The 16,247-nt window shown below is 47.5% G+C and overlaps 2 protein-coding genes across 2 annotated transcripts; both read left to right on the top strand.

Moving 5' to 3' along the window:
* Positions 1–1,114: 1,114 nt before the first annotated feature.
* Positions 1,115–5,190, top strand: LOC120762123 (small ribosomal subunit protein eS4). Its single transcript, XM_040084196.2, has 7 exons — positions 1,115–1,188; positions 1,404–1,481; positions 1,964–2,144; positions 2,582–2,679; positions 3,730–3,901; positions 4,318–4,475; positions 5,029–5,190. The coding sequence occupies exons 1-7, from the start codon at positions 1,186–1,188 to the stop codon at positions 5,128–5,130; spliced, it is 792 nt and encodes a 263-aa protein (XP_039940130.1). The 5' UTR covers positions 1,115–1,185; the 3' UTR covers positions 5,131–5,190.
* Positions 5,191–9,536: 4,346 nt separating this feature from the next.
* RBM11 (RNA binding motif protein 11) lies at positions 9,537–16,227 on the top strand. The gene is given in 5 exon segments (XM_040084276.2): positions 9,537–11,497; positions 12,452–12,614; positions 13,518–13,596; positions 14,267–14,360; positions 16,084–16,227. Coding segments are annotated over 5 exon segments (573 nt in total). The 5' UTR covers positions 9,537–11,395; the 3' UTR covers positions 16,219–16,227.
* The last annotated feature ends 20 nt before the right edge of the window (positions 16,228–16,247 follow it).

The raw sequence follows: 16,247 nt of genomic DNA, 5'->3' as shown, positions 1-16,247 counted from the left end.
CAGTCGTGAACAGCGTAATTTTCCACTGCAGCCAAGCACTTAGCAAGGTTTGTCATAAGCTGCTGTTGTGGGAACACAGGTCGGGAAAATTACTAAAACTTTGAAGTTTTTCTAAACCAACCTTGGTACGCTTCATTGGACTAAGCATGGGAGAGATATATTGCTGAAACTGGACACACGGAATGCAGAATTTATAGACTACAAGGACATGTTGGAGAACCCAGAGACAAAGAAATGAACAAAGACAATTAAGAAATTGTCTTATCTGTGGAAAAGATAAAAAGATAATAAGACTGATAATGTAGACTAATTAGCATGAGAAGCAATCTATAACGAGTAGAAGATAAAATACTAATTCATGAAGATAACTATGTATTTTATAGCTAATGAACATTAATTTCTGTGCTAAAGTGAATAAATAGCGAAAAGTTCTGAAAGTGTGCATGTGTCATAGGTGGAGCTCCCCCTATGTGACCCAGCACTGTGAATAAAATAATGCTGCTCTCTAATCTAAACAGTTTCATTTGTCCCGACGTTTTCGGTGACAGTGTCACCCTGGGGAATGGGAGCTCTGTCCCAGCCCTATCCCAGCAACTCTGCTCCGGGAGTGCTGCTCCGGGGATGTGCTAGGTGTGGGGCTGTTGCACTCACTGGGCTGCCTGGCGGGGTGCGGGGCTCTGGGACTGTCCCGGGGACTCCGGAGCACTGTGGAGACACGTCAGCCTCCTTGGGGAGAGCAGCTGGGACCACTTGACTCCCGAACTGACTTCAGGAGTGGGCGCAAAGGCCCGGCGTTAGGTTTGGGGGCTGCGTGGGATCCCAGCTCTACCCCGGGAGGGGTCGTGGCAGGGAGAGGTCCCGGCACAGGTGTTACCCCTGGCTCGGCTTCCGATACTCACACAGTCTCCCAGACCGCAGGGCCAGAACGTGGCGGGCTGTCCCATGCCATCAGCGATGACCAGCTGATGACCACGGACACAGCGCCCGGCTAGGAGCAGGGAGTCTTGGAGCGGGGTGCCCCCGTCGGGGCCCCCAGGAAGGAACAAAACCCTCTCGATCTCCCCGTCACCCCGCGGGCGGCCCTGGACCTCCCGGCCGCCAGGGGGCGACGCAAGTCGCTGCCGACAGGCTTTGTCCTTCCGCGGCGGGCCGGAAGGGCCGGCCCTTTCTCGGCGGAGTGCAGCCATGGTGAGAGCGCGGTGGCGCCGCTCCCCGCCGCCATCCGCCGCCATCTGCCGCTCACCGCGGGCTATGGCCGCCCCCCTGGGGTGACAAGCGCGGGAGGGAGCTTGGCGCTTGGGCCCGAGGGGCAGGAGTCTGAGGAGGCCGGGGAGGGATAGCGGGGGTGGGGCTGGGCCTGGCCGCGGCCCGTAACACATCCCTTAACGCGTCCCGTCCTGTAGGCCCGCGGCCCCAAGAAGCATCTGAAGCGTGTGGCTGCACCGAAGCACTGGATGCTGGACAAGCTGACGGGCGTCTTCGTGAGTGCGGGCCTGGTTTGGGGTTGAAGCTGGGGTCGGAGGTGGGGCAGCCGCAGTCACATTAGTGGAAGTGTTCGGGTGCTGCAGGGGGCGAGCGGTGAACAGGGGCAGTGGGACAGGGCAGGAGATGTTTGTTTAACGTTAGGGGTTTTGTGAATAGCGTTCGTGTTCTCCTGTTTGCAGAGGATGTGATGGGGTCGTTGCCTGTTCTCTTTTAACCTTCCTGTTGTGCTTTTCCACCTCTGGATTGAGATAGATGGTTATGCTCTGTTGGGGGCAGTTTTGTGAGGCTGGCAAGACTTGGGGGAAACTGCTATGAATACCAAGAACAGAGAGTTTCAGCTGGTCGCCGCCAGCGTGGCGGCTTCACTTTGTGCCGCTGCTGCCCTACCATGCTCTTGCGGGAACCGTTGGCGCCATGGTTTCCTTCTCTGGGGTCGTTGATGCTGGTTGAGCCTCCAGCAGAAAGCTTCTGTCCGCAGGCACCCCGCCCATCAACAGGCCCACACAAGCTGAGGGAGTGCCTTCCCCTCATCATCTTCCTGCGCAACCGGCTGAAGTATGCTCTGACAGGAGATGAGGTCAAGAAAATCTGCATGCAGAGGTTCATCAAAATAGATGGCAAAGTCCGCACCGACATCACCTACCCTGCAGGCTTCATGGGTAAGTGAATTTGGGGCAATTCCTTAGGCAGCTTTTCTGCACTGGTGGGGGAGTGATTTTTGGGGCTGGCATTATTTGAGGGGCAAGGTTTCCCTGCTGGAGTTAAAGAGAAGATATATATATAAGCAGTTGTTATTTACTTTAGAATTGTGCACTGCAGTGAATACCATAGTCAGATACCTGTAGCCTCTAAGTGCCTGCTTGACCTGGGTAAGTTGCTTTTCAGATTCCAACCTTAAACAGTTTTTGCTAATTTGCAGTCTGTCACAGCAGAAGATGTGAGCCTGTGGTCAAGGGTAGATCCCAACCTTATCAATCACATCCTAAGTGTAGTTCAGCAGTCTCTGTTTCTTTTTAAATGTGAACTTGATTCCAATTTAGGGTCTTGGGTAATGAGCTGATAACAGCTTCTGTTATATTTCCCTGTCTGCAATCAGATGTCATCAGCATTGAGAAGACAGGTGAGCATTTCCGCCTGGTGTATGATACCAAGGGCCGGTTTGCTGTTCACCGCATCACACCTGAGGAGGCCAAGGTGAGGAGCTTCGATGTGGTGTAAGTGTGGGCCCAATTTGGTTTGGTTGGGGCAGTGCTTCCTCTTTGGCATTCCCTGAATGAGAGCTGATGTCTCTCTTCCCTGACAGTTTGAGGCCGTGCTGCACTTGAGATTGGGGCACTCAGGGTTGTGGTGAAGCGCGTGTTGGGGGGAGATCTCTTGGTTACGTGAAAGTAGTTCACAGATGGGTGTAGGTGCACATTCTGGTGCTGGAGATAGATGATGCTGTTGGCATGGGCTGGATCAGAGAGTTTTGGGGTGGAGGAGAGGTGTTAGCTTTGCCAGCTAACAGCAACCAGACACGTGGAACTGCATGTGGATAAAAACCTTGAACTTCTTCCCAGGAGAACAAAACTGCCTAGTCACCCTGGCTGCTGGGGAGCAACTTCCTCACGCATTTTCTTAACCCAGGCACGGTGTGCCTGAGCTGCGAGGCTGCACTCTGCTTTTCATTTCCTTCCTTAAGGCAGGCTGTGCAGCCACACAGCTGTGTGCATGGCAGAGTTGCCTGTCCTGGAGCCAACTGTGGTGTGGTTCTCCTTGTGTTGTGCTTCTCTGCCTACTACTCTGTGTTGGTCTGTGAGGTTCAGGGAGTCTGTGAGGGAGTTAGGGTGGCAGACAGGAGGGAAATGAGTGCCCTGGAGGGTGCAGGTCTCTCTTGGGTTGTGGAGAAATGCAGCCACTGTCTCTATTGTGTGCCCACGGGCTTTGGGGAAAAATAAAGGAATTGCCCTGGTAAAGACTTCGCTATGGAAATGCAGCCACTGTTTGTGGGGAGGCCAAAGCCCAGGGTAGGCTCCTACTCCCAACAGCACATGTATTTTTGGGTGGAGCTGTAGCAGAGCTGCATGACAGCTGGTCAAAAGTTGTTACTGAGGCAGGGAACTGGACAAGTCACTCCATGGGCTCATGTTGTGAGCCATGAGTGTCTGGGTGTCTGCTGGCTGGTGGCTCTTTGGTGTACAAGAGTTCCCTAGTCCATAGCATTGCTTGCTGCCTCGTCTGAGAGGTGTTGGGTTTTGTTTGCAGTACAAGCTGTGCAAGGTGAGGAAGATCTTTGTGGGCACCAAAGGAATCCCTCACTTGGTCACTCATGATGCTCGCACTATCCGCTATCCAGACCCTCTCATCAAGGTCAATGATACGGTCCAGATTGACCTGGAGACAGGCAAGATTACAGACTTCATCAAGTTTGACACAGGTAGGTCTTGCATCCCATTAACACACTACCCTTGCCCACTGTGGAGAGCAGTGTGGAAGTTAAATGCTAGGCATATTTTTACTGACATAGAGAGCAGTGGTGTCAGCCTTGGGAAGGGGTTTTGTTTCCCAGGAGCATGTCCACGTGGAGCTGGAGCAGGGGATTCTTCCTGTGTCCTGGAAGTGGGAAGCATTTGGGAGGGACTTGGCAGTTCTGAGGCGCCAGGTAGAAGCAGCGGGTTGGTGAGGAGGTGCTTCATCTTGTCTCTTGATGCTGAGAGATGGTGTCAGTCACAGAGCTGTGAGCAGTGCTAGCGCAGGTGGAATGGGAATGTTTGGTATGGGTAGAGAGCCCGAGTGGAAGGACTTCACAGCACCTGGTGCCAGCTCTTGTCACATGTGTATTCTCTTACTCAGGTAACCTGTGCATGGTGACTGGTGGTGCCAACTTGGGCCGTATTGGGGTGATCACCAACCGGGAGAGGCACCCCGGGTCGTTTGACGTGGTTCATGTGAAGGACGCCAATGGCAACAGCTTTGCCACCAGGCTCTCCAACATCTTTGTTATTGGAAAAGTAAGGCATGGCAGCACCAGGTGGGGTTCTGTCTTGTGCAGGGCTGCTGGCTGAAGCAAAGAGCTTTGATATTTCCTTAGGCAGCTGTCTTTCCACACAGTGGAACTTCACTGCTGGCCTCAGTTCTTACTCAGCTGCATTTCTTCCTGCTCTGGGAAGGGGAAGAAGCATTTGCAACTTTAGGAATGAGGATGTTTTCAAGAAGCAGCTCTGAAACCTGAGAGCTGGAGGCTGAGCAGCTGCTGTGACTCAGAGTGCCCCCCACAAAGCCTCTCCTCTTTTACTATCCCTGATGGGCGCTTTGTCCAGGTTGTGGACGGGGGTGGTGTTTTGATTTTGGCTGAAGCGCATTCTTCACAGATGTGGCTGAAAGGCAGCTGTACACCTGTGCATCCTTGGCACCTGCCTTAGGGGCCTCTGCTGCACCAGTGCCACCACTATGTGTACCTGACCCAGCATGAGCCAGGGGTGGGATTCTGCTGCTTTCCCCCTTAGAAGGAGAGCTGTGTTGCTGTCTGGGTTTCCTGATGTGGTTTCTTCTCCCTTGCTGCAGGGCAACAAGCCATGGATCTCCTTGCCCCGTGGAAAGGGCATCCGCCTGACCATTGCTGAAGAGAGAGACAAGAGATTGGCGGCCAAGCAGAGCAGCGGATGAATTCCAGCTCAGGCTGGCTCTGGTGCTGTCAGTGTGTCAATTAAACCGTTTACTACGTGGCTTTGACTGGCTGGGCAATGTCCTGGGGCTAGGGTGGGGAGCCATGCTGCCAGTGCCAGGCCCTGCTCTTCAGAAGGTCCTGCTTCTCTGCGGAGACTCCTATCAATCTGGGCAACTACCACAGCCATATTCCAGAAGGGCAAGGAGGAAAGTTGGGACAGCCTTCAGACTGCTCTGTCTGCTCTGGAAGGTGTCACAAATGCTCCTGGATGTGCAGAAGAAGCAGGGATCTCAAGAGAGCTAGCTGGGCTCTCTTGTAGCCAGTGGTACCAGGTCAGCTTGAGGGGTTACCCCAGCTGTGTTGACTTGAAGGGTATTGGCACTCAAGTGTCCAAGCCTGGCTGGTGGCCATGCACTGGGGAGATCCCTCAGGGGCTGCTCCTTTCTGTTGGGAGGTGAAGGGTGTGAGTGATTACACTGACAGCCTGGACTAAGCAGGAGGGGAATGGGATACTGGGGATACTGATCACCAGCCTGGCAGTGGACTGATGCCCTGCAGGAGGCAGGGAGCTGGGGACTAGTTGTGGCTTTGGGATGGCCCTGGAGGACATGGTGGGCAGTGTGTCCAGTCAGCAAGGGCAGCCGCACAACTAGCCTGTGCCAGCAAGGATGCAGGAGGCACTAGCAAGGGGAGGCAGTGCCTAGGTATGGTGTGCAGGCTGGGGCCACCAAGTCCAGGCAGGTATGGGCACTGTGGAGCAATGCCAGTGAACAAGCTGGGGTGATGGAGGCATAGAAGAGGCTGTGGGCACAACTTCTGCTCTGTTCAGTCTGGGGAAGAGGAGCCCTGGGGGCTCTCCCACTCTGCCTGCCTGCATGGGCCTTCTGAGCACCTGTCTTCCAAGATGGATGGGGCACAATTGGCAAACTGGCATCTTTTATTAGCTTCATCAGGTATCCATGGTGAAATGTAGTTGAGCCTCATGAAGTGTCTGCAGCGAGCTGTATTCTGACAGTGTTATGCTCAGGAAAGCTGAATGCCTGTGAATGCCCATGCTCCCAACCCTCAAGTGTCCCTGTGGTGCTCTGGATGCTGTGCAGGCTCAGAGCAGCAGCATCTCCAAGGTCTTTAATGGTTCTGGCAGCGCGCACTGGTGCTTGGACTGTCCTGTGATGCACAGATGTGAGCAGCCAGAAAGCTAAAATCCCTGCATTTTCACACACAGAACCAAAAGCAAAACCCACTTTGTTTTTATGTTGTGAAAAGGCTCCAGAAAATTGCAAAATTGAATATTTGAGAAAGAATCCCCCAATTTTTATACTAGCAAAAAACCTCCAAAATTGCAGTGAAACCAACAATTGGGAAAATTTGGGGTGAAACGTTTGCAGTTTGGAGATGGGCATTGCAATGGATTATCCAGTGGGGGTCAGTTAGCCAGATTAGGTTGCTTCTTATGAATGAAGTGAATTGCCTGTTAAGTATTATCGCGGGTTGATCTGGTGTACGTCATCTTGTGTTTCCCCGCCTCCGTGTCCTTTCTCCGCTCCTTGGCTCCTCTGGCTCTCTGCTCCCGCCAAGGTCTCCGCGGGCTTCCCCGGGCTGGCCCCCTCCTAGACGCGCTGGCGGGCGCCACCGTCCGGTCACTTGCTGCTCCTGCAGCCAGAGAGCCGCCAAAGCGCCTTGACCGAACGGGTGTCTCCCTGCTGCCACCCCCTGGCCAAAATGCCGAACTACAGGTGAATAGCTAAACCCGCGTGTGCGGGGCCGCAGTGGAGCCGGCTCCCGGTAAGGAGCCGCCGCTCCCGGTAAGGAACCGCCGCTCCCGGTAAGAACACGCGGCTCCCGTCCCACAGGCAAGATGTCGGCGGTGCTTGGAGTGCAAAGCGCGGAACTGTCGCGCCCGTGCCTCTGGCGCGCTGCTGCCACTGCCGCCCAGCGTTTGAGTGCCGCGCGGAGCTGCCGCCGGACCTGGTGCCTTCACGGGTGCTCGGGAGTTGCGTGGCAGAGCGCTAAGAACGGTGCGGCCCAGCACTGGGCGGTGGCAGCGGCAGATGAGGGATGAGGTTGTGGCAGTGGTGAGATGACAGAGCTGCCTCGGGGCCACCTGGGATGGTGGGGAAGAAGCTGCAGCCCACGTGCTGCGGCTCCTGGCTCGAGTGGAGGCAGCCACATCCCCGAGCAGGACCTGGGCACCTCTCTGTCAGCTGTGCCAGAGCTCCCCTGAGCCTCCACCCACCCTGTTCGCCCTATGCCACTGCTCCAGCATCACCCCTGAAACCTGCCGTGTGTCCACTGGCCACCCCCAGCCCTGTTGTGACAGCAGCAGGTTGGCCGTCAAGGTTTCCCCCAGAAGCCTCTGCAGGAGGGATTCGTGCAAGGGATCTACAGTAATAACAGCCACTGCTGCTTCTTTCCCTCTGCCAGAGGCCGCACTGAGCGTCTAAGTGTCCATTCTTCCCTGAAGCATCCCCAGGCGATGCCAGTAATGGCACCTGCCTGGGGCTTCCGTGGGCCATTAGTGTCACCGAAAGTGTGGGAAAACCAAAAACAACTCTCCAATGTTTTTAGTGTTAGAGAACGAAGGTGTTACTTTATTCTGGCCAGGATGTTGTTCTGGCCAGGATGTGCAGCAGAAAATATTTCATACATACATTGCCTGGGTTGTGCAGAGTAAATCATTCCATGACACAGTTCTTTACTAGATTTTTCACATATTTTATACAGTCAAATCCCACAGAAATTCATTGGTTCAATGGTCATTATTCCCAAGTCGCACGGTTCTTAGCATTTAGTTTCCTATTGGATATGGATTTCTTCGCCTTCGATGCTAATTTTTATCTCTGTTTTCTCAGGCCAGGGGTCTCTGACCATACCAGGGGTGATGGCTGAAGCTGACCGTCGTTAATATTAGGCTGTTCACTTTTGTGTCTCTTCTGCCACGAACTCACCTACAGCATTGCTGCTTGGTCTTTTTTATCTGGGGGCGGGTGTCTCAGGCAACCCTGGCCCCTCCCAAATCCTGTCAGTCAACTCTTCTTTGCTTTCCATTGGTGGAGATCACTCTCTTGATTGGAGATCAGGTGCTGTCATGCCGCTCCCTGGTAACAATCCAGCCCTCCTCCCAAGTGCCCCATGCGGGGGTCACAGGCGCACGCCCTCCTTCCGCGCATCCCGGCTACCGAGGCTGTCCCTTGGCAGCCACTGGGGGAGAACAGAGGACATCCAAACAACAAGTCACAATAATATAACTATACATCAGTAAAACTTTTCTGTTACATACACATAATATTCATCCCTTAAGTGAGAGAGCCAACCAGCACATTCCTCATCTCTGACACTGCTCATTTATTACTCTCTGATCCTTTTGCTGTTTCCTGACCGTAAGTAATATTTATTACTTCACCCAACTGGGCCCATTTTTTCTTCTTCTTCATATCTCTCTTATTCTCTTCTGCTCTCATTGTCTCTGTCCTAGCGTCCTGCTCCCTGTCCTTCTCCATTTCACAGTATCCCACTTTCTCACTCCATGTCCCTCGCCTGATTTCTATATCTATATTGGTCTGTTCTTCCTCTTTTTTTCTTGTTGCTCTGACCTGAATTTTTTTTTTTTTTTCTGTTCCTATTGCTCTGCTTCAGTCCTGTCATTTTTCTGCTCTCTGTCTCAATGTTTATAAATGTAGAGACAGATGGCTTTGTGCAGAAGTGATTTTACAATGGTTGCAGATTGTTTTGAAGTTAATTTCCTTAATGACTGCTAAGGAATGGTCCTGAGCCATGAGTTGAAATATGCTCACTGTCTGTATTCCCTGATGAGGGAATGTTCTAAGGAACTTGTCTGCTGGCAGATATTAGGGTCTGTTGGTCTGAGCCTTCGTTTGAAAATGTCTGTTGTGCATTGAGATGTGGAATACAGAAGTATTACCCTTCCAAAGCCATCTGATGATAATGAAGAGTGTTGCACAAAAGTTTTACTGGGATTTCATTTTCTTTTGAGGGAAATTTGATATTTGTTTATGGATATTATCGCAATAACAGTAATCCGTGTGAAAATAATCACAGTATTATGAAGTGCCTTCTACTGCTTTCTCCCCCCTTTTTCTGCTGGGGAATAAACTTATACTTCAATAGCAGTGTGAAAAACTTTCTTAGAAAAACTTATAAGTTTAATAAAAAAAATATAAAAATAGGCAATTAGGAGACCGAAATACAGCAAAAAAGTTCTCTGCCAAGGGTGCCTGGCAAATCGCCGGAGAGCACAACTTACCCCTTCAGATCCCTTGCTTTTAAGGATCAGTATGTTACATATTCAAAAGACCCTAATGCATTATTCAAACATTCCTTTGAGTTCAGATGTTCTCTTGGTCTTTGCCTTCCCCCCCCCCCAACTTGTCACATTTTGCCAAATTAACATTTTATTCCTCTTTGTAGATAAAGTTCTTGTTGGCACCTTTTAGTTGTCCTATGTCTCATTCTTCTGATACCAGGAGATAAATAAATTCCTTCTTGTAGCTTTTGGTTCACCGCTAGCTTCATCTAGTTAATTCAGGAATGCAGGAGGATCCCCCCCTTACCTTCTGTTTTGACCAGTTTTTAGATGTTACAAAAAACCTGTCTTTACTTTTAACACTATGTTACAACTCAAAAAAATATACATTTCTAAATCACATTTCTAAATGTGATTCTAAATCTAATCACATTTCTAAACTTCTGTTAATAATAGCAGAAAATACAGTGAAATCTTCCCACATTATACATATAGTATTCATTTTAATATTTGCAAAAAGCCAACTTTGTAGTACACGTTTGTAGCAAGCAGTGTAACTGATTCCATGCAAAGTTCATGACTTTGGGAATACTGGTAAAGTTAAAAGGTTCGAACTCTTCCCTGTGGTACAAGCTCATAGAAATGAATAGCCTCACTCTTCTGTCAGGTTAATGTTTTTAGTTATTTTAAGTATCAATAATTGCCTTCATCTCCAACACACATACACGGGTATTGAGTTCATGCTGTGCATTTCATGCGCTCAATTCTCATTTATTCCCTGAGGCTACTGATGATACAAGGCTTTTTTACTTTGATCCACAGAGGTGATATATTCTATCTGACAAGCTCTTGGGCTCTGCTAGCACTCGGCAATGCAGCTCATTCCACATATCATTGCTCTAATTTTTCACCCTGGCACAACTGAAACTCAGTTTGGCAGAAACAGCTCCTGTAGAGTTGCTGTTCTGCTGCCTGTGTCCCTTTGTGCTGGCGATTCCTGCTGGCTCTGTGGTCAGAGCAGTTCTCAGCGCAGCCCCAGTGCTGTCAAGCAGGGAGATGCAGGGGTGCAGGTGCGCCTCCTTTTGTCTCAGCTGATGCCCTTCGGCAGTGTTTGCAGGTTCATGGGAGCTGGGAGACACCTGCTGCTTCATGCCCAGTTGTCCGGGAGGGTTTCAGAGTGCCGTCATTCTAGAAAGCCAAAGATGCTCAGGAACACTGGCTGATGTTCACAACAGCTAATGTTAGCGATTGATCTGGTGTTTCTACAGGAAAAAAGATTGGATCAGAAATTCTCACTGTGCGGTGAGCTCAATGCTCCTCTGCCCAGGGGCTTCTCCTGCAGCCCGGCTTTGGGTACACTATTTTTCCTGGCTTTCTGCCTGTGACCTGCTGCCACTGGAAGCTCATTAGGAGCAAAAGTCTGTTCATTTGCCCAGCTGTGACTGGACAATTCCAGCAGTTTATTGCAGAGATTAGGTCAGTCCATTTTTCCAACGCTTTTGCCATTCAAGCCAATGCTGTAACACAGTGCAGACACAGGTTTTCTGTATGGCTAGCATGGAGTTCCATCTGATAAAACCCTCTCTTTGCTCCTGAGCTGAGCACTTGCTCTGTTTGCAGCCTCTTCTACAGTAAGGGCTCATTGCAATGTTAATAGGAGGAGTAGATTCCTTCCTCACAATCACTTGTGTACACTAGTCTGGGAAGGTGGATTGTTTTTCAGGGTTGATCGGTTTGTGTTGCACCAGTCAGCCCTGCTAGGACTTACGATTCAGTGGCAAAACTAGAAGAGAAAACCTTCATGTTTGTATTTGCCATCGTTACTCCACACCGAACGATTACGTAGGGTGTCACAAACAGGTGCTGGGGGTGGTGTCACAAACAGACGCGACACCCGCGCACCCGCGTTCCAGCGTTGCCCCTCACCCTGTGTCCTGGAGCGAAGCTTCCCTGCAGCTAGGACATCCTTTTCTCATTCTCGCAGCGCTCCCTCAGGCTCTATGTGGTCGCCGGGGCGGTCTGAGGTGGCGGAGCAGACTCTGCTCGTGGGGAACTTGGAGAGCCGGGTCAGGGAGGAGATCCTATATGAGCTCTTCCTGCAGGTAGCAGACGGGTACCTGTATATATCGAAGTGCTGTTCTAATGCTCGAGGAGAAAAATTCCACCAATGGGATGTTCAGTTAAGACAGCTGGACAACATGCTCTCCAGAGGTCCCTTCAAACTCCGACCCCTCAGTGACAGTGTAGAAACACAAAGTAGTTGGACCTGTTTGAAGCGCAAGCTTAATTCCTACCTGTTTTCAAAACTAAACAGTATTCTGTTGTATAACTTTAAATATGAGCTTAAGAAAGTTTATCTTCTTAGAGGACGTGAGTGATACAATACAAAATGCAAAAGTAATAAAGATGCTATTAGAACACAGTTTTGCATTATTCTTCTGCATAATCTGCAGCAGCCATCTAACTGTCAGCTTTTATCTGGGTCTTAAGGTCATCCCAGTAACTTGTCTTTTTCCCTTGTTTTATCTTGTTTTCATTCAGGTTTCCCTTTTGCTGCAACAGCCTGTATTTCTCATTGTAGTCTTGCTCTGTCTTGGAAAATATCCAGTTCAATATTCCTGCTATGGCATAGTCGTAAACATGCACCCCTGACCTCTAGTTCTTCCCCTCCACCAAATGATGAGCAAGAATCTACTGCTACACTGCTACTTCTAAACTATTAATATTTTTTATTTATGAACTGGAAGGTAACCTTTGTTACAGAGTCAGAAAATTAGTCTTCCCCTTTGGAAAGCTAATTATTATGGTATGGTATTCTAAAAATAATGAAAATTTTGGTTATGAAAGACTAAACATGAGCTGATGCTTAGTTCCCTTTTAACATTTTTGGAGCTGATTTTTGTTTATAGAAGGCTCAGAATTTGAGCTTTGGGCATATGGAGAGACATTTTCAAGTAAAAAACTTACCGTTTCTGATTATGGCCAAAGAGAAATAATGAAATATTCAAAACACAATGAAGTGTCAGTCTCTCCTAAATGACTGAAATTTCTTTCAGGCTGGACCATTAACCAAAGTGATGATTTGTGAGGACAAAGAAGGAAAACCTATGTCTTTTGGATACGTCTGCTTTAAACACAAAGTATCAGTGCCTTACGCAAAAGCTCTGCTGGATGGAACCTGTTTGTATGGAAGACCAATTACCGTGCAGTATTGGAGGGGTATGTTTCATAGTCCCAATGGTAAAGTTTAAGTGTGAATTTTAAAACTTTTTTAAGAACAGTTTTTTACAGAGATAACAATTTGTAGTTGGAAAAATTGAGATTTTTTTTGTTAAGAAACAAAGACTTCCTGTGGCTTTTGCATAGGGAAGGATTCAGTCCTTGTATTTTTTCCTGTTTACTACAAGAATACATTAGGTTGGTTCAGAACAGCATAAATTGCAATCTGTGTCAGACACTGCTGTATGGAAAACAGCAATCCAGGTTTTCATACCAGATTGCGTTTAGGAATTGGGGTGTAACTTTACCTTGTAGTCTGACAGAAGAAAATTGATTCAGTATGGCCAGCCACTTTTGAGCTCTTGGATCATTTTTATACTACAGCCACAGAGTTATCAGCACTTTTGTTTTAAAGGGAAGAGATTGTAGTTTAAATAATATATTCAATTCATAGTAATATTCTTATTTTTATGTATATGGAACTAAACCTGCAAGCAAGTCAACAATCAAGCGTCGTTTGCAACCCAGACAATTAAGGACTCCTGTCCCTGCTGTGTCACTGCTTCCTTCAAAAGCTCTACAGAGCAGTTGCTGGGTTGAAGCAGTGTATCTGTACTTCCTAAAATCCAAAGCATCTCCTGTGTCTGTAACTGGGTGACAATGCTGTTCTTGAGTACTTCAACAGCCCTGGTTTGTGCTTCTGTAAGTGAATAAATGAAAAATGAACATTTTCAAGCTGTAAGATGATGCTGTTGTTTATCTGCCATTAAACGGCACTATGCCTTTGTATATTACCTTAGATCTACTAGCACACTACAGATGACACAAAACACTTTCTGTGGTTTTTAACTTGTTAATTGAATTGCCATAACTGAAGTCATGGCACTGGTGTCTTATTTCCAGGGAGTTCTCACTCACCAGAACTAGACAGTTGTACAGATCGTTTTGAACACCATGTTGACTTAGATTCTCCTGCAGACAGGTAAGAAAAATCACCTGTGAACAAACCTTATGATTATAATTTAAAAAGTTGTATTAAGAAAGTGAGTTGATGTTGTAGAGCAATCTTGAGGTTTTTCATCAAAACTGCATCTTGTCATTGCATTCTTACCAAGGGCTTGAGACAGGCGGGAGTTAATGTTTGTTTGTTTAGCTTGCCAGATGATTAGTTATCTTCAATTTTCCATTCTTTATTTGTTTCTGCAATATTCGGGACCATGACAACATACTGGGTTTTATACTAACAATTGAGAAGTCATTGGGAAACAAAATCTGACTACAGAGACAGTCTCTTTTCAACCCCACCAAGTTTTTTATATGTATAAGCACAAGCACCTGTCACATACATATGAATGCACAGTTATAAACCTGTTAAAATGGAAGTCTGAACACCCCAGATTCAATATTTAAGCTGAACTCCCATGATGAAACCTAGTACCCTTTTGTGCATGCACATATGAGGATTGCTCATTAATTAAGCCTTTAGGTATATTTCCTTTGTTTAATTTCTTTTTTCCCATATGAGTCCTGTTGCTAATATCCAATTGCTAATATCTCTTGGATATTATGGCCCAAGCGTTAAGTCTCAACACTCTGTTAAGCAGTATGTGGTGGACATTCAGCCTGTGTACATTGGCTTGTTTTTCCTTTAGGCATCAAGAGCTTTCTGGAAATTCTCCATTTCCTGTTACTCCTTTGCCAGTGAACAACCGTTTATTTCATGATCACCCTGGCTTTCAAGAGGTGGTGAGTTTGCGTTAAATTTAAAAATTTGGGAGCATTTTTTTTCAAGGTGAAGGCATTTTGCATTTCTGCAAAAAACAGTGCTTACTTCAGGTCTCAAAATGTGTGTATAAGCACAGTATTAGGACATTTCAGGATTCCCTAATAATAGGCTCTACTAAACAAAACTATTTTCTTCCTGCGAGAATATCTTAAAGGTATAGAGCTTAAGAAAACTAAAAATGCTGAAGTCTACGAAGATCTCTCCTGCACTGTGTTCCAAATGGTGGGACAAGTTGACTGCATTGCACTACAACCACGCAAGCAACAGCTTCTTCACATACAGCTAATAGGGCATCCTCTTAGTTCTTCTTCTCAATTCAGAAATGCCCAGCAGAAGTTTGAAATGTGCTAAAACCAAACCTAAAAAATCGATCACCAATGCCCAAGTTTGGGGCCTAAACCTTTACATGCCTGTGTAGGTCTCTCCTTCATGATTTACTTTCACAGCAGTAGATGACAAGAACCTACACTTCACTTCCCCTTCACAAGACACTGGACCATTATTGTCCTAATCTCTTCTGTCTGAGATATTCCACAAAGCAAGGGAACGGGTCTCTTCAGGTGGAAACCTGTGCATAAAACCTACTCCCCCCCAAACACATACTGAAGCTTCTGGATCTGATGAGTCTGTGGACTGGTTTGACTGAGGAAACCCAGCCTTTAATGTGAGGCACCAGCTGTGGACAGTTCTGCTCACCCAGTCTGACTGGGAACTGGTCAGCCCTTGGAACTACAGAAGGAGGGCAGTCTGGATCAATTACCCTTGCTGGCTGCAATCTGAGCAGGAAAATTGAGAGAATCTATTCCCCACCTTACGGGGTGGGGGCCTGCCCTCCCATCTTCCCAGGCTGTGCCTTGAGAAGAGCTGGTGCTTGTACCAACTTTTCCATCTCCTCTACTCCCTTTGGAAGGCTCAAGTGCACCATCTTACCCTCTGTGCTTGCTGATGAACCTATCCTCAGTAACAAGGGAGTAGATTCTGTGAGATCAGACGTGGCAGACTAACACACACAACCAACTGCATCTCATTTTCTGTTTGCCAGAGAGGATAGTATTCAGTATGCCTCACATGATAGCTTGTTGAAGCTTTGACAGAAAGTGATTTCATCACTAGTGTGCCTTAATGAATTTATCTCACCTTGCCTTGGCAGGTTGCCAGGCAGGTTGTTCACTTGGAAATCTTTCAAGGTCCTTGTTGGAACACTTTGTTACACATTGACTTTAAAATTGGTTAAACCAGGTTTGAAGAACTTGGAGATGTACATGCCTTTACAGTACCAAATATTTACAAATATTTATCAAATAGAGATGAAGAAATGAAAGGAATATCATGTTTGTTTACCTTATGTGAGGACTAGCTGGCAAATTAACATTAAATCAGGTTATGTCGCTGTTCTAACTTTGCCATGAAAAATTTGCCTGGTTTTCTGAACTATACCTGTTGTCATAAAATAACTTTATTGTCAAATATTCTGTGTTATTTTAGAGTTTGTTGGTCTTTTTAATTGTGTAAATCATGATGCATGCAAAATTCTTTAAAATGTCCTCTTTCATAATGTTAACTCAAATTTCTATTTCTCTAAATGTACCATGTTTTAGGATAGCAGTACACAGTACAGAGTCCAATGGGTTGACAATTTCCTTATTGGCAGTACCTTCAAACTTACCCTTTTCTCCCTATCAGAATCAAACTGCACAATTCAAGACTGCACAGAGTTCTCCTGAACTGGCTACATCCAAGTGACTGTGAATTGCCTCAAGTGGGATGAAAGAGAGAAAACGGCAAAGTTGTGACAATGACACTAGGACTGAAGATTAGTAAAAGGAGACAAAGATAGCATGGCCAAA

This window comes from Hirundo rustica, chromosome 21 (genome assembly GCF_015227805.2).
Source record: "Hirundo rustica isolate bHirRus1 chromosome 21, bHirRus1.pri.v3, whole genome shotgun sequence".
Taxonomy (NCBI): Eukaryota; Metazoa; Chordata; class Aves; order Passeriformes; family Hirundinidae; genus Hirundo; species Hirundo rustica.
Note: the sequence above shows the minus strand (reverse complement) of the source record. Positions and strands in the feature narration are given on the sequence as shown.